Source organism: Spea bombifrons, chromosome 7, assembly GCF_027358695.1.
Source record: "Spea bombifrons isolate aSpeBom1 chromosome 7, aSpeBom1.2.pri, whole genome shotgun sequence".
NCBI classification, from domain to species: domain Eukaryota; kingdom Metazoa; phylum Chordata; class Amphibia; order Anura; family Pelobatidae; genus Spea; species Spea bombifrons.
This window is the reverse complement of record NC_071093.1, coordinates 23834442-23852822: the sequence shown is the minus strand read 5'-3', so window position 1 is coordinate 23852822 and position 18381 is coordinate 23834442. Positions and strand designations below refer to the sequence as shown.

At 40.3% G+C, this 18381-nt stretch overlaps 1 protein-coding gene across 2 annotated transcripts in view; it reads left to right on the top strand.

Annotated features, from left to right (window-relative positions):
• The window catches only part of GTF3C1 (general transcription factor IIIC subunit 1), a 195212-nt gene extending 179328 nt beyond the window's left edge, over positions 1 to 15884 (top strand). For both annotated transcript variants that reach the window (XM_053472098.1, XM_053472099.1), the window contains 4 exons: positions 6031 to 6286; positions 8267 to 8294; positions 14152 to 14341; positions 15460 to 15884. In XM_053472098.1, coding sequence (XP_053328073.1) covers positions 6031 to 6286; positions 8267 to 8294; positions 14152 to 14341; positions 15460 to 15669 — 684 coding nt within the window. In that variant the 3' untranslated portion in view covers positions 15670 to 15884. The remainder of the gene's footprint in view (positions 1 to 6030; positions 6287 to 8266; positions 8295 to 14151; positions 14342 to 15459) is intronic.
• Positions 15885 to 18381: the final 2497 nt, after the last annotated feature.

Sequence of the window (18381 nt, the reverse complement as noted above, 5' to 3'; positions counted from 1 at the left end):
GCGGGTTGTGGTATGATGCCCTTGCGAACTTCCAGGGTGTGTCCCGGAATGCCACTCATTTCAAAACCAATCGCAAAGTTTTGTTTCGCTGGTACTATGTACCTGCTACTCTGGCTAAAATGTATCCTTCTTCATCCCCGCTCTGTTGGAGGCTGTGCGGTGAGGTGGGTATGTTACATGTCTGGTGGGCGTGCCCTGCCCTTCGTCCATTTTGGAAGCATGTCTTCCGCCTCATCACTCAATTGCTGCACATTCCTGTAGATGAGGGGGTTGAGGTGGCTTTACTTGCCATGTTCCCGCCGTCGCTAGAGGCGCCGTGCAGCAAAGATCTGCATTGCTCGTAAATGGAAGGATTCCTCCCCCCTCCCACACGACCCGAGAGGTGTTGTACTCCATCACCACGACCCGTATATATGAACAAATGGCACATACGGCCTCTAACACGTTGCATCTTTTTCATTCCACCTGGGAGGCTTGGGACGACTATTATACGCACACGTTCCCTCCTGTGGCGGGTGGCCTTCTTCTGGGGAATATGCGTACTCCCTGGTGCACAAAGGCAATCACTGACTCGTGATGGCTGTGTCCTTATCCCCCCCCTTCTTCCCCCTTTTTTTTTTCTTCTTTTCTTTCTTCTCTCTTCTTCCTTTCCTTCTCTTCTTCTCCTATCCTTTTCTTGGATTGTGTTTTCATTGGTTCATCACATTTAGAAATTTTTGAAAATCTTTAGATTTTACTGGCAGTCCAGTTGCTACTTTTATATGCATGTCACTCCTTTTCTGCCTGTACTAGGCGAGTTTTGGTCGTTATGTATCGTGAACTCTCCGAATTGTTTTTTTTCTTTGTGCATTTACCATCTCGCATTGTGATGTGTCCATCAACGTGTAAATCTCAATAAAAATTTCATGTTCAAAAAAAAAAAAATATTAAAAGAAAAGACATCACTGGAGTCATCAAGATAAAACAGAAATTATTAAAAGTGTTGTTGCACTGGGGGTTCCACTGGAGCAGTTTGGATTAAAAGCCCACCAAAAATTCCACCAAAAAGAGGTAGAATGGGGATTCACAGAGGTTGGCAGTCTTAACTTGGCTGTTATTGGGGAAGGTTTGAAGAAAGGGGAGAAGGGTACTTGAGTTGAGCTGGGGTGATGATAGAAGGAGGGACAGTTGGGGGGTTGTTAAGAGAAAAGGCAGAAGTGTGTTTAAAGAGGTGAGAAAAGAAAAAGAGCAGCAACTCATAGGACGTCATAGTGAGGATCAGTTTCAGTGAGACAAAAAGATTCAGTGAAATACCGAATTAATGCAAAGAGAGATGGTGTTGCAATTCACGGTTTCCTCTAGTTGAACAATTACAATTAAGATAGACAGAAGGAAACCAATAGTTAACCCTTCAAAATCAGCGGGGTGGAGACTTACCAAGGCACAAAGATATCTAGAATATACTGAACTAATCAATGTTGGTGTTAAAACATTAGATCCACTCCAAAATCTCCATAGAGCCCCACCAGTGGAAAATGATGTACCTCACACGTCTCCTCAATTGTGCTGATTTTGGGGCTACAATATATAATTGCTACTACCTGAACACTGTTGATCATTCCCGTTGATCAAAGTCAGTGACCCAAACGTATCCGTTTTTTAATTTTTTTTTGGAAAACTGTAATGCGAATGTTCCAATTTTTGACTCCACAATGTCTAAAAAAAAAAAAAAAAAACTAAACAAAAAAAAACAAAAACACATGCCCTACCCATGCATGTTGCTAAATACAAATCATGAGTTGTTTCTCTACTTGCATTTTTCTCCCAGGAAGATATCTACTGAAATGTTGCAATGTGTCTTTTAGAAATGGGAAGAAAACTAAGTTTTACTGTAATGTTTTTTTAGCTGCTATTGGGGCTAGTGAGGAAACTGTATTTTTTTTCTCTCATTGGCGCTATGCTATGTGTAATTTTTACAGGTAAATTTTTTTTCATTGGAAATTATGGTTTACATATATAATTATGGTTTCAAAACTATAAAGTGTGAGGGTACACTAAATGAATTAGTGTGCTCAAACCCATGATCCACAGTTCGTTCTTGTCCCCTTTGGGGAAGGATGTTGTCCTGAGGTGAGGCACATGGATGTTGTCTGGGGGTTGCTTTCCTCCAAGTGCTCGGTGTGACCAGAGGGAGGTCCCGCTTGCCTTCGCTACGGAGGCAATCTCCTTTGCAGAATATATACTGCAGTGAGTGGAAGCATGCGTACAGCAGTGTAACGCACGTCCAGGTAGTGCTGCGTTCCACAGAAGATCCGATCACGCTACTGAGCATGCACGATTCAGATCTTTGAGGGCGCCAAATTCCAACTTGTTTGGCTATGTAAGCTCTACTACCTTTCTGGCTACAGTGGGTGCATGTCGGTATAGGAATTTCCGTGTCATCAGCCTCACACAGAATAGAGGTGGTTAAGGTAAGTGGTTAGATTTGCCTTAAAAAATATCGGTTAGAGAGGTCAGAATTATTCTCAGGGGAATGCTCTCAATCTTCTGGTACCTGTATATCAAATGAAAATTCTGATGAGGAAGCAGGTTTTAGCTCTCATTAGTTAGTTCATTAAATAGGTGACCGGGGTCTTTTGGGACCACAACCCCCTTCAAAACAAGGTTTTCTTGTTTTGCCCAACTTAACAGAGTTCATATAGCGTGAGTGGAAAAATCCTGGCAAGAGGGCATTTGTGTCAAAACATTTTAAGCAAATACTCATACTTCAGGATGATAAGAAATGGGAAATTGCTCAATTGTCCAAGAAGACCACTATTCCAATTGGGGAAGTTGCTGGACTAAAAGGACCTCATGGACAAACAAGCTGAAACTTGATTTGTTTCAATTTGCAGGCTTTCAGTGGAAAATGTTGCTTGCAGGGTCCGCAGTGGCTAGAGCTCAAGGCTGTTGGATACAAGCGCTGGAAGATTGCCTCCCAGAGGATACGGATAAGAATATACCACCTCTTTTTGTCAGATACAACGGAGGAGATCAAGTTATCTGCCCAGAACTACTTTATGATTACTACTTTCATCAGTAGCTAGAAGGGCTCTGTGGCTAAGGTCCTGGACTGTGGATTCAGCATCCAAGACATTCTTGTGTGATCTTCCCATTGGAAGAAATTATTTGGGCACCCCTGGAAGAGCTTATAAAACAACTGTCTGATAAGAAACGCGCACTTCCTCAACATAAGAGAATCAAGTGGAACAGGCACTACCCATACAGAAACCCAAGATCTACAGAAGCATGCTTGGGTTATCAACTGGGAAAAGTGCAATCTGATACCGACTACCAGACTGCAATTTTTAGGCATGGTGGTGGATTCACAGGCCCTCCGTCTTTTCCTCTCAAAACCAAAGGTAAAACGGCTAAGAAGGGAAATTGCTGCTCTACAGAAAGTGCCCACTGTTTCATTTATAAAAGCCATGAGCATTCTGGGTCTCCTCAGCCTCTATGCCTGCAAATGCATGGGCAAGGGCTCAAGACCTGAAATCAGAAATTCTGAAAAGTTAGTCGAAGACAGAAGAAGAAACCAAACATTTTTTTTTCAGTAGCAGAAGAGGTCCTTGCTCAACTAAGTTGGTGGAGAACTCCCAGACATCTCTCCAGTGGCCTCCCCTTTCAGCCCCCAGACAGGGTGATTATTACTACAGACGCATCCAAAACGGGATGTGGAGCACACTTACATTCCCAATTCAGACAGGGTATTTGGTCTCTAGAGGACTCAGCCCAATCTTCAGATTTCAGAGAACTAAAGGCAGACTTTCTGGCCCTCAGGGCCTTCCTTCCCTGGATAAAGAAGAAAGTGGTCAGACTGCAATCAGATAACCGCACCACGGAACAGGCAAGGGGGAACAAGGATAAGGAAACTATAGTCCCTTTTATGTAGAGATCATGGAGTGGGCTCAGCGGAATCTGGTGGCCGTGTCAGCTACTCACATAAAGGGATCAAACAATGTCATTGCTGATGATTTCAGCAGACAGGAGTGGTCTCAGGCAGAATTGTCTTTAGACCATAACATGTTTTCCATCCTGGTTTCCAAGTTTGACATCCCAGAAATAGACCTCATGGCTACTCAGTGAAACAGGAAAGTTCAGATCTTTGCGTCTCTGAACAGAGGGGATTTTCCAAACTTCCTAGGCAGTTTTTCCTTCTGTTGGAATTTAGAAATGGCATACATTTTCCCCCAGTGGCTCTGATTCCTTGCGTTATTCAGAAAATCCGTGCAGACAAGGTTTGCGTGTTGGCGATCATCCCATATTGGTCAAACCGCAGCTGGTTTTCAGAGCTAAATCATCTGACAGTTGCCTATTGGGTACTTCCTCAGACCGCAGACTTACTGGACAACAAGGAGCTTCTCCCAGAAACTATAGCCATGTTCAAATTGACGGCTTGGCTTCTGCAAGGATAATCCTACAAGAGCATGGCATAGAGAGTGATATGGTGAATGTTCTTAATTCAGTCAGGTCTACCTCAAGGATATATCTTAGGGTATGGAGGAATGGTGTAAGCTCTACGGGTTCCAAAGCCTCCATCTTCCCACAAGGGCTATACTTTAATTCCTCCAATATGGCTTTTTGTCCGGCCTTAGTGTCTCTCCTAAAGGGACAGGTTTCGGCACTGTCATTTTTTACTTTTAAATTTAGCCTCAAATTGCTGTTTTCCAACGACCACCTAAGAAGTCTTTCTTTCCCTCATGGGGTATATCTCTGGTTTTGAAAGCTCTCTGCTCGGCTCCCTCTGAACCTCTAGAACAGGTTTAATTGAAGATGTTGTCTCTAAAGGCTGTTTTTCTAGTTGCCATCACATCAGCCGAAAGAGTGTCGGTTTCGGCCTACCTGCACTGGCTTTCCTCCTCATGGCTCTCTGTTTGTTAGGCCGCGCCCCCTTCCTCTTCCAAATTTATGTCCAAGTTAACCCCTCCTCTTCCTGCAGGCTGTGACTATATTAACCAGCTAGTTCAGTTGCTGGTTGCCCTTTCGTGGTTCCGGACCTGTGAGTGCGTGCTTCCTTCCAGTGTTTGATGCTTGTGTATGACCCGGCCTGTCTGACTCCCATTCTGGTGCTGACTCCTGCCTGCTTTTGGACTACGTGGATTTCTGGACCCCTGACCTTGGCTCGTATGACTACCCGTTCTGGCTCCTGACCTTGGCTTGTTCTATGACCACTCGCTTGTCTTATGTTTTGGATTCTTGTTATTATTTTATTTTAATAAACATTTTGACCAGTACCTTTTTGCCTCCGTCCTTATTCACTGGTACCCTGACAAAGAGTCGGGGAAATACAAGCAAATCTCTTCTTCTCAGGATTTCATCAAGAGAAAATGGTATTGCATCTTAAACCTTCCTTCCTCCCTAAGGTCATTTCCAGAGCCAATATCAATCAACCAATCGTACTTCCTACCTTCTTTTAATCACCCTCATCTCCGGAAGAAGCCAAGTGGCACACGCACACCTTCGATGTCAAAAGGGCATTGAAAATTTACCTAAACTGTACGGCCGATTTCCGGACCTGACCATCTGTTCGTTAACTACTTCAGTAAGTCATAAGGGAAGGCTTCCTTGAAATCTACGATTGCCAAGTGGCTTACAGACACTATTCATTTATCCTGGAAAATCAGTGGTAAAGTCTCTCCTATTCATGGCAAAGCCCACTCTACTAGAGCCATGTCAGTGTCTTGGGCAGAAAAGGCAGCTGCATCTCCAGAGAATATCTGTAAAGTGGCAACGTTCCTGAACCACTAAATTTTTTTCCTCCTCTGAAGGTTCTTTTGGGCGCAAGGTGCTCCAGGCGGTGTCTCGTAGGAAAGAGCACATCCATGTGTACTGCCACTATATTCGGGGGGAAAAAAAGAATTTACGGTATATAAAAAAAAAATCTTTTCATTGCATTATATCAATGGGCTCCCTTTATACACACTTCTTGTAGGCCTTCAAAGATTTTTTTTTTTAAAGTGCCTAGATCATTTTCTTAATTATGTTAATGAAATGATTTCCCTTTCTCTGCAGGATCTAATAACAGAAAGACAAGTGTTAAAAGTGGGAGGTGCCACAGTTCGACTTGTAGCAATGATGCATGCTGCTCCTTGGGTTTTGCATTCAGACTGTCTAAAAGAACATACATTGCAAACGAAATTACATTTTGACAAGCCCGACTGCAGAAATTCTAATCAACCAGTCAATAACCAGATGGAAAATAATGCATATACAAAGTCTCCTGAAACGTCCACTGTTCCAAAAGATTGTTGGAGTCCAGGAGATATGGGTAAATCTAGTTTCCAAATATCAGTCAATGATAAGTGTATTTTTAAATTAGACCCAACTTTAATTGAACAGTTTAATACAAATGAAGCAAGACATTTTGCACTAGTTACCAAAATCAGTTAAACAACTGTGCAGCCATACATGTGAACCCAACACATAGCATGTGTTAAACCGAAAATGTGAATCATACATAAACACCACCACCATGTAGGGCACTGGGTTTACGTATAAAAGTCTTTTCCTACCTTAAATGTACCTCTGCAGCCCAGCTTCCAGACCTCAACCCTTTTTGAGCTCAAGACTCTCCAAGAGCAGCACGTCGCTTCACGCCAACAAAAATATTACTCTATAAACCAAAAATGCATGCACTAACCAGGGGTAACTAGAAACTACCGGGCCCTGATGCATAAAAATTCCCCCTGGGCCCCCAACTGCAACAGCTAGTTTGTAACTTTTCCCTTTCCCCACCCTCCTTCCAACATAAAACATGTAAACCCACAACTTACACACACTTACTTATACTCACTAACACACACTTCATCTCACACCACATATACATCCATGCTCGCTATCACACATGATTACACATCCATGCTCACATACACATACACAATTACACATTCTATACTCACACGCACACACATAGATACATCCCACTTCCCTCCCGACCCGCTTACCTCTCATCACTCCTGCAGATTTCACTGTGGCTGCTTGCGCACACTGTGTGGGCAGCCTCAGGTTCACCACGGGGCAGGTGCCTTCTTCCTGTCTCTCCGTGCGGGTTCAAAACTGTTTAGAAGGGCACTTAATAAACAATTTTGAACTGGTACGAGGAGACAGGAAGAAGGCACGTGCCCCGTCGCAGCTGAGAATGCTGCAACTCTGTAGTTACGCCAGTGGCACTAACTATACATTACATTTATTTATGAAGCGCCGGCAGATTCCGCAGCGCCGTTACAGTCAGTAGAACAAGGAGAGGAGGGCCCTGCTCTTGCAAGCTTACAATCTTTTCGGTGGTTGAGGGGGGGAGAGAGACAATAGGAGAGTACTGATTTAGATGGGGATGAGTTGATCTGGTTCCAATGATGTGTGGAAGCTGTTGATTGTTCAGATGACTTGATTATGATAGTTGGAAGTAATGGGAAGGTTGTACGCCTTCCTGAACAGGTGGGTTTTCAGAGAGGTTTTGAAAGTTGCGTATGAGGTAGAGAGTCTGACGGAATGGGAATTCCACAGAAGGGGAGCGACGCGGGTTCAATCCTGCTTTCTGCAGTGGTCTTAACTCTTAACTGCCCACTTATGAAGCGTCCAGGTGGGGTAAAGCCACAGCAGCTACATTTCCAAACAACAAGGTGTGATACCGGGTGGAAAACAGGGGTAACAGCAGGAAATAAGGGGTTCAGGTGAAAGGTGTGAGTCATACCTATAAGAGAAGGAGATATGGCAGACATTAGTGATTGCCAGAGGAGTAGTTAGGTGAAAGCATGAAGACCAGGGATGGATGTCTGGATAGTCCAGTGTAACTCTTAACTGCCCACTTATGAAGAGTCCACTTGGGGTAAGGCCACAGCAGCTACATTTCCAAGCAAGCTTGTTTCCATCATAAAGTTGCAGCTATCATATTTACTCTGTTAACTTATTCACCATTTGCCATCACATTCCTCGATCACTGGAAGAAGATATACCTGTCCAAGTTATCATCCCACAATGCATTTTACACATCATTGAGCAATGGGCAACCCGGTACAAATTAAGCTATTTGCTGTAACCAAAATAGATTTTAGGCTAACAAAATAAGACTAACATTTATTATGTTTAATATGTTTGGCACCATATAACTTTTATGAAAATTGTCAGAATTTGCCATGGGAAAGGGTAGTAGTCATATTTTAATTACCAGTTAAGGTGTACAAAATGTATACAAACATTTTAGAATCAATTTCTAGTGGATTGATCAAGATTATGTTTTGTTCTATTTTAGGAGAAACTTTAGAGACATTACATGAGAGGTAAGTCTTTGTAGCAAAAAAAATAGTGTATGCATTATTTTTGTTTAATTTATGTAAATTTACTTGCTGAATCTGCCCTATACATTTTCTCTGTATTCTCCTTTATAAATCCCTGAATTCTGATTCAAATGTTTTACAAGATTTCACACTGAGGTACAACAAAATTAGGTGGTATAGAGAGTGTGATTTCTGGTAGCTGCAAGGCCATATTCTTAAGAAAACAGACATATATAACATTTTTTTAATGCTCATAAGTTTTTTTTATTAGGCATAGTCCTTCCAACGCACTCTAAACAAGAATATGACAGTTGTATTGTTCAAAGCATGATATCTTGAAAATGTTGTCCTATTGTAGCTTTAAGCACAGCCCACTAAAACTCTAGTCTAGTAATTTCTAGTTCAATATAAATGTTAGATTTATGAATTTTTTTTTTTCATATATAAGCATGTCAAAAGGCAACAGGTCTACCAATATAATTGGAAACTGTAAATATTTGTAAATATCGCTTCAGTAGAGATATAATTTATGTAGCAATTTCCCATACAAACAACTGCAAAGAGGTAAAAGAAAATGGTGCTGCTAGCAAAGCATTGATTTTAAAACATTTACATGCTGTATTTTTCAAATTTGTTTTATAACTATTTCTTCTACAGCTCTGCTGTCCAGATCATATTATGCATGATCAGAGGCAGGGAAACTCATATGGAGACCCCAGCAGGGTCTGCACCTACTCCACTGGAACTCTGTTCATGAACTCTTCCTGTGGCGTCATTCACTACAGTCTGCCTTTAAAGTAGAGGTGTAGGGGGTGTAGTGTTAAGAGCTAGGTATGTAAAGGTCAGCCGTTTTGTTCTGAAGTGTACAGTGAAACCAGTAAAGGGATTGGATCAAAAAGACAGCAGACAGACTGTTGAGCAGATTGTAAAATTATCCACTGTGATGTCACAATCACAAAATAGTTTAATCTTTGAGATACTGAGATGTAAGTAGTGGGATGCCATCCAGAATGCCTTATTCATGAACAACTGATTTCCATCATCAATACTTATGCTCCTACTTACCCAAACCCAGCCTTCTTCGACTCAAACTGCACTAACGCTACCCTCTGCAAACCTTGTTGTGGGTGGGGATTTCAACTCTGTGTTGGGACCCTTTCTAGATAGAACTTACCTCGCTGCTCATCCTCTACAAGCCTTTTTCAAGTATTTGTAATATCCTGACAGCTTCTTCATCCCACAGATTGTGATTATTCTTTTTATTCGAACCTTTACCTTACGTACTCTAAGTCTAGAGTACATACGGTAAAGGTTCGAATACAAGGAATAATCATAATATATTCTTACCACTCAGCCGCTACTTTGGACCTTGCTAGCCTCAAAAATCCAAGCAACATTCTGGTCAGGTCATGCGGTGGTGGAAACTACCCTGTCGGAATTACACCTCCCATCCTTCGACCCCTTTGGTGTCTCAATGACTCTTTACGTTTAGACCCTGCAGTTCAAACTACCATAGAACAAGCACTTACAGACTACTCTGACAATCTCAGCGCAGCTGTCGCTCTTAGATCAACCTAAGATGCACACAAGGCAGTGATTAAGGGGGAAGTTTATGGCTAAAAACATGACAGTTGACGAAATAGCACTGGCATTGAAACCCAGGCCCAAATAGCAATCTACTGTTTCATCTGGTTGGGGAGGAGTAGTAGTAGTATTGCTACTTCCATATTATACAACATGTTATTTATATAATATAATACTATATATTATCCAAGGCTGCCAGGAGACTATCGACTCCTTTTCTTCCACCTTACTTTAAGGCGGCCCCCACTCACTACGCTTACTTTTCTCTCCACAATCAGATGAGTCCAGCTGAAAGAGTTCCTCTCTCCTACAACTGACCTCAAGCACATAATGTGACACCCAGGTTTGAATAAATCAGAAATATGCAACAGCCCCACTCATTTGCACTCTCACTCTGTTTACTCTCAAATACAAAACCCTTTTCCAGAACCCAGACTTCCATCTGGGCTGTCAGCCCTATATCTTCCAATGGTGGATGTCCAAGGGCCTAACAAAGGTGAAATATTTACTTGTTTGACTCAAACCTCTTACAGCCCAGCAGCTAACCACATCTTTCGATATGCCTATCACCAAAACCTTCCAATGCCACCAAACTATACATTCCCGCCAGTGCTTTATCAGATGCTTACCAAACTTCACCTCAACATTTTCTAAGGAAGCTTGTTGCTCCACTACTAAGTCAAGAGGAACCAACTCTCCGTTATATCAAAATCTTCTGAAAATGACATTTCCTCATGCGCGTTCGTTTGAACACAAAAGTTATAGTCACCTGGACCAGGAGCTTGACTCAACAGAATAGGGTGACATCTACTCCAACATATGGAAAATCACCACTTGCACTTTAATACAGGAGAACTGTTTCATAGTACTTTAAAACTAACCCCCCTCATGATTACTACATATTCAAGACGCATCCCCCACATTGCTTCCGAGGCTGTGGAGGGCTGGACATAGCCCTTCCTGTGACAAAATACAACTTATTTGGCACAACTTCTTTGATAAACTAAGTAAAGCTCTTAATACGCAACTAACTGTAAACCTTAGATAGCTCTCCTGTGCAGTTACTATCCTTCGAACCTCTGAACAAATTTACACAGCGGTCTGCAGAGCGCCACGTCTTACAGTTGAACTTCATTGGAAATCTGACACATTGATGCCAAAATCTGGCACATCCTACATCTAGAGAAAATCACATATCTGAGAATCTTCATACTCTTTTAATTTAACCTGGGATCCAAGGTGGCTTCTAACTTGACTAGCATTACCAAGCTACCTGCCTTGCCTGATCCGTTTCTGCACATGGCCGCTGATCCAGACTTGGAAGTATCTCTTCTGCACTCCTCTTTCCTCGCTCTTTCCTGCCCTTTTCCTTCTTTTCAACTCCTTCTCCTTCATACCTATGTTATTATTCTGAGAGGCCAAATGGGACTATCACTCCTGTGATACTGATATGTGGAAGTATATCTTTTTTTGATTTATCTATGCATATGTTCGGACTAATATGTATTATGCTGAGTGTCCCTTGCATGCATGCTTTTTCCGTGCCCATCAAAAACATCAATAAAATCGTTATATAAAAAATTTATTAATTTAAAGAAGGGGTTGTAGCCAGAGTAGAGGTCTGAGAAATTATCCCTTCGGTAACCGAATATTAAGCCCTGAAGGGATTAAGCCTTGTTTTTTTTTTTTTTTATTGCTGCAATAAATTATACTACTAAGAAAATGTTTTTCAGAGAAAGCAAACACAATGCTTTCATGCAACTTATTCCAGCTCTATGGCTCTAGCTTCTTGAAGCTCACTCATGCAAATCTTAAAAGGTGGCCACAGGTTTCGATTTACCGATGAACAGCAGGACTGATAGTAATAGGTTAAGTAGAGCACTTACAAAATATGTATCAAACCAGAGGACTGACTGTTTAAAAATAAAGTTCCCATTACAACATACAATGTTTGGGCACCATTAAATCAACAGGGACTTTTTATGACATAGGTTTATCAATACATAGACATTATGTAGTTGCCCCCCCTTTGCAGCTTCCACTCTAATGGGAAAGTGTTTCACTAGATTTTGGAGTATTTCTATGGCAATTATTGCCTATTCTTCCTGTATAGCATTTGTGAGGTCAGGTACTGATGTTGGACGAGATGGCCTGGCTCGAAATCTTCATTCCAGTTCATCCCAAGGATGTTTGATGGGGTTGAGGTCAGGGCTCTGTGCAGAAAAGTCCATGTTCTTCCACAACACATCTTCTCTATGGACCTACAAAAGGGCCTTCCCTAAACTGTTCCATAAAGTTAGAAGCATAATATTGTCCAAAATGTCTTGGTATGCTGAAGAATTAAGACTTCCCTTCACTGGAAGTAAGGGGCCTAGTCAAACAGCCCCATACTTTTATCCCTCCTACACCAAACCTTACAGTTTACAGACGCAATGCGGTCAAGCAGATAACGTTCTCCTGGCATCTGCCAAACCCAGACTCTCCTAGTGGTGTGTGCTTTTCACCACTAGGTCTGACGCTTGGCAAGGTACTTGGTGATGTGAGGCTTATATGTGTTGAATTTTGTTGCACATCCTCCCACTGTCAGGTTTGCTGCACAATGATTCTTAGCTGACTACTCAACTCAGACCGTGGAACTAAAAGAGATGTATTGCACGGCTGCCATGTTTTTAGTGCTTTTTATGGGCGCTGGAATTTTGTTGGATTCTTGTACGACATCCCAGACACTTGTTTGGTGCCAAACGATACCCTACGATACCCAGTTGTTGAGCTTGTTTGTTGTATTCATTGTTTTGGTGATTTCTCTGTAATTTTGACCCCAGCGTGAAGTACAAAGGGCAAGAACACCAACAAAGTCCAAAATGTAGTAAAGGTTAGGACAGGCAGCGGTCAAGCGAGGTCAATACCTAACCTTTACTACATTTTGGACTTTGTTGGTGTTCTTGCCCTTTGTATTTCACTTCCGATCAGTTTGGCCTCGGCTCGTGACTTGACCCTGCTTCTAAGTTTGGCCTGGTTTCTGATGTCTGCCCCAGTTGTATTCGCCTTCTCTTCCCGCATGGTCAGTCCATTTTCCTTCTACCACGCTGGTGGTTTTGGTGAGATGTTCCAGGTGGGCGCAGCCTGGCAGCCATGAAGTACTTCAGCCCTAGAGGAAAAAGTGCTGTCGGTGTAAACTAGACTTGACATAGAAGGCAGTGACCCGACTCTGCATAGAAGGTCCAGCAGGACTTGACATAACAGCATGCAGCTGTTCCGCCATGGAAACTAATTTCATGAAGCTCCCGCCACACAGTTTTTGTGCTGATAATAGTGCCAGTGGAAGTTTGGAACTCTTCAGCAATGGAATCAGAAGAGCGTGGGCGACTTACACACCATACGCCTCGGTCACTCTGTGACTTTTTGTGGCCTTCTGCTTCATGCCTGAGTTCCTGCTGTTCCTAAACACTTCCACTTTTCAATAATACCTCTTAAAATTGACTGTGGAATAACTAGCCATGATGAAATTTAATGAACTTATTGCAAAGGTGGCATCCTATCAGAGTACCACACTTGAACTTGCTGAGCTCTTCAGAACAACCCATTTTTTTTTTAACAAATGTTTGTCAAAACAGTACATGTCTAGGTGCCAGATTTTATACACCTGTGGTAATTGGTCTGATAGAAACACTGAATTCAGTAATTAAGAGGAATGTCCTAATACTTATGTCCATATAGTGTACCCCTGATACAATATGACCAGGAACTATGTGAGGTAAGAGGGTAGCCTACCTGCTTGAAAGCATGTATTTGGCTAACCAGCTGGGGTGAATGTTGATATTTTTTGTCTTGGATAGTTTTTTTTTTTATAAGGCTGCCAAAAAATTGGTAGTAAATAAATCTGATGACAAAGAATGTTCAGCTATACATCCTCCCCAAAGCCCACTGTAATTATACATTTTATAACTGTAAATTTAATACAAGTTAGTTCTGTTATCTCAAAGTCACTCCCTCCCTGTCGTTAGATGCAACATCTACATCAGCACCTAAATTTGATCTTCACATAACCTTTTGCATTTCCTTTTAGCACAAAAGTACCATTTGGGTACCTAGCTTGCTCAAAGTGCAGTAAACACGAGTTCAAATTGGAAAATATATATTTCAATCAAGTACAGATATTTTGATTACAATCCTAATATTTTGATATATTTAGAATGAAAGATGTAACTTTATATTTAAAGATTTACAAATGATTTGTGGCAATACCAAATAACCCAATCTTTCCTCTCTCTTTAAGGGAATCTGATTGTTGTTTCCTTGGAAGACCTTGGAGGGTAGTTGATGGTAGTTTAAATAAACCTGTATGTAAGGGAATGCTGGAGGCAGTTCTGTATCACATAATGACCAAGCCTGGGATAACAGAGACCAGCCTACTTAAGCACTACAGTGGTGTTCTGCAGCCTGTTGTTGTATTGGAATTGTTACAGGTATGTTGTATACAATGCAAAAGTGTTTTTAGTTGTAACCTTTCATAGTTTGACTCATATAAAAGGAATGTCCAGTGAGAGGCTTTCATATGTAAATCATTTTGTTCATTGCATGTAACCTCCCCATTATATACTTAATTGTTTATGCAGCTTTACAGCTTTTTCTATGGTTCAATAAAAAAGTGTGAAATTTGATTAAAGACAATCAAAGTCACTATGAAGTAGATGATGAGGCCACAACAACACTTACCAGCATGTGTACAGGAAAGTAAATTTGGAGCAAAAACAGCCTTCTCACCCTAGCCTGAAAAGCCCACTGGCAGTAAACATGAATTGGATACTGGTTTTCCATATTTCTGTTTGTATATAACCTATTCTATTTCTGCATAATAGAAACCAAAAATGTTCAAATACATGTTTGTATACAGATGATTGGGGCGCAAATACATATAGGGAAGAAATAATATAATAATAGTGCAGAGAATGCAAACAGTAAGTGTTGTATGTGATATAATTGCACTCACAGACAGTATAGATGCATCGGATCCATCAACATGTAGTGAAAAAATTCTTCATAGAGAGTCTATAAAAAAGTAAACTATAATGGTGCAGTATCTTTAGGCAAAAACAAGTATAAATGATGTTTTTGCCTAAAGATACTGCACCATTGTAGTTTGCTTTTTTATAGACCCTCTATGAAGATTAATAAATCTTCAAATACATGTTGTCCTGTTCATTAGATAAAATACTGTTTTATCTGTGCATTTTTCTCAAAAAATATTTTATTCTTTAAAATGGCACCAAAAGGGATATAAAATCTATAACAAATAAAAGATTTGGTTGTGTAAACCTAGGTATAATTATGTGTACCTAAATTAAGATGTCATTTTATGAAGATCCTATATTTGACTGCTGCGTATACTAAATTAATCTGTATAGTGGTAGTGATGTTTAAAAAATAAAGTAACCAATGCCTTGCAAGAATATTATACACACTTATCGACTCTCTAAGCCAAGCTAATTGTTTCTTTAGTAAGAATTATATTGTGTTTTTTTTCTAGAGTTTTTGTTTTAGCGCAAACCCTAAACCACTAGTATAAATACATATATGTTTTCAGGTGCTGGAACACATTGGATGCATCATGAGGTACCATGTTGAAAAACCTCTGAAGATTTCTTTATTTTCATGCTTCGTTATTCCACAACAGATTGGAAAACCAAAACTTTCTGAAGAGCTTTCCACATATTATGAACCATCAATTGACTGTACTATAAGACTTGGTGGAATTTTTCCTTCAGAAGTTAACTGGAACAAATGGGTTTTATAAATCTGTTTCTACTCATTTTGAAATATTTGTACAACATGCTTTTGTCAGATTGATGGCATGTCTGTTTATTTTAGGCAGATTCCAACACTGCTAATGTGATGAACATTCGGTATGGCCGTTTCATAAAACTTCTACTTGTGTTTACATATTTGTAAATAAATAAGTGTGATTGTGGGCATTTTTTGTTAATAAAAATATATAAGTTGTTTCCATAATGCTGCTATTTCTTTTTTTGTTTCGAAAGAATGAGCCAATCTAACTGCTGTATACCTCCTTTACAAACCACCTAATTTCCAGTTTTTAGCCATGCTCCAAAATTGTTGAAAAAGATGGTGCCCTAACCAAATCATATGTGTAAGTCTGTTGAACCAAATTTAAAGTCAAATCAGACATATTGGACTAGATTCTACAGCCTGTCCAACAATAAAAATGTTGGATAAATTCATACTGTCCATTACGCGATAAAACTCCTAGGGTCAGAAAATCAGAAACTCATTTCATTCAATTAGCATAACATTTGCAAAAACTGTTAAGATTGCCCTATACTTACACCTGCAAAACTGTTTTATCTGTGTTTGGGTTTTTGTTAAGCTACTGCACAGGGTGTCAGGGAAGATACTGCAAGTGGGAAAATGGATGGTAGTTTTAGTATGTGGTACGCTTCATGTTCACTTTACTCTCATGTAAAATCCTAAACTATTATTTATATTTGTGTGCTAAGTTACAGAATCGTATGGATAGGTTTCACATTGAATAAAATAATGAGTAAACACAATTAAGAAAATAAGTTACAACATAGTTAATTTTACTTGTTTAGGCTCTGCAGTGCCTTAGGGGGCCCCTGACCAAAGAATACAAATGAAAGTACTTTCATATGCATTCTTTAAACATAAAATACATTAAAATGTACTTACCTTAGACAGAAGGAGCAAATGGGAAATTCTGCAGAGATTAGGAAAATTTAGAGGGACCATAGAGTTACCATACTCATTAAAGTGCATATGATGGCTGGAGTTTCTGTGACAATGGCTGATTTTATTTTTTGTACCCTTCGTGACAATGGCTGTTTTAACATTTCTGCGGTACTCATGTTTAGCTGTAATTTTCTTCTTTCCCGTTTACTAAACCCACACAAGTTATATATTGTTTTTTTCAGGACAAGAAGGGCTTTCATGTCATTTACAATAACGTATAAAATACGGTGAAAAATTGAGGACAAAGAACTTTTTCTGGCTTTTATTTGAAAAATCTTTTAATCATCTATAAACGCTAATGAAAAAACCTGCTAAATAGATTCTATTTGTCCTGAGTTTGAATCTGGTAATTCTTCCCCCATGTGCCATTTGATCTTTGAAGCTGGCCAATACAATTTACCCCATCAAACCATACATTTTTGAGGATTAGACACCCCGGGGTTTTTTAAATGCTAGTATATTAACTGTTTCCATGCACTAATTCTACCTCCAGTCTTTGTCAAACTCTGTCGTAGTTATTTTTTTTGCGTTATTTTTTCACACACATTTTACTTCAGGTATGAATTTACAGCTCCTTGTATATGTCACTGTCACACAACACCCTAATATGTGTTCAGTAACATCTCCAAAGTACAGTGATACCACCCATACATGGGTTTGCCTGACTGTTTTGGGGCATAAGGGCCACGTTTGGGCCATGCACAATTTTTCAATGTTTAACTTTGTTGAAATTTGGTGATCCACTGCACATGCCCTATTTGGTACATCTTTGAGCCTGGCCAATTCAGTGTGCCCCATAAAACCATATATTTCTGAAAACTAGATACCCCAGGGTATTTCAAATGCTGGTATTTTAACTCTTTGCACAGATTTTACCATCAGCCTTTGTCAGTTTACAGTAGTATTTTTTGTGTGTATTTTTCCCCTACACATTGTAATTTAGGTATGAATTTACAGGTCCTAGTATATGTCACTGTCACACAACACCCCAATATATAATCGGCAACATCTCCCTAGTACAGTGATACCCCAGGCATGGGTTTGTCGGGGGCTAAAAAGAGTGCCCCATGATATGCTTTTTAACCCCCTATATGCCACCCTGCCTCTATAAAATGCCATTTAACCCCCTATATGCCACTCTGCCTCCAGAAATGCCTTATACCCCCTATATGCCACTATATCCCATGATATGCCCCTGGCATATAGGGGTATAAGGCATTTCTGGAGGCAGAGTGGCATATAAGGGGGGTTAAAAGGCATATCATGGGGCAGAGAGGCATATAGGGGGGTATAAGGCATATCAGGGAGGCAGAGTGGCATATAGGGGTGTATAAGGCATTTCTGGGGACAGATGTGCATAACTGGGGTTGGCAAATAAAAGGAAAAACAAAAATATTTCTCTCAATCATAGGTTTTAAATAAAAGTTTCTTAAACGAATAGCGTGAAGAATAAGGTGATCACTGTTTTGTTCCACTGAATGAAATGGAACTTTTTAATCTAAAATTTTTTGCAGTAGCATATGTTTTGATTATTATATTATTATACTTTATTTATAAAGCGCCGACAGATTCTGCAGTGCTGTACAAGTACAATACAGCGATTGACATACAGATACAAGAGGAATGAAGGGCCCTGTTCCCGCAGGAACTTACAATCTAGGTGGATAAGGGTGAGAAACAGGAGGTGAGGACTGTGTGGTAGTGAATGATGTTAATGTATGACGGGATAAGGATTGTA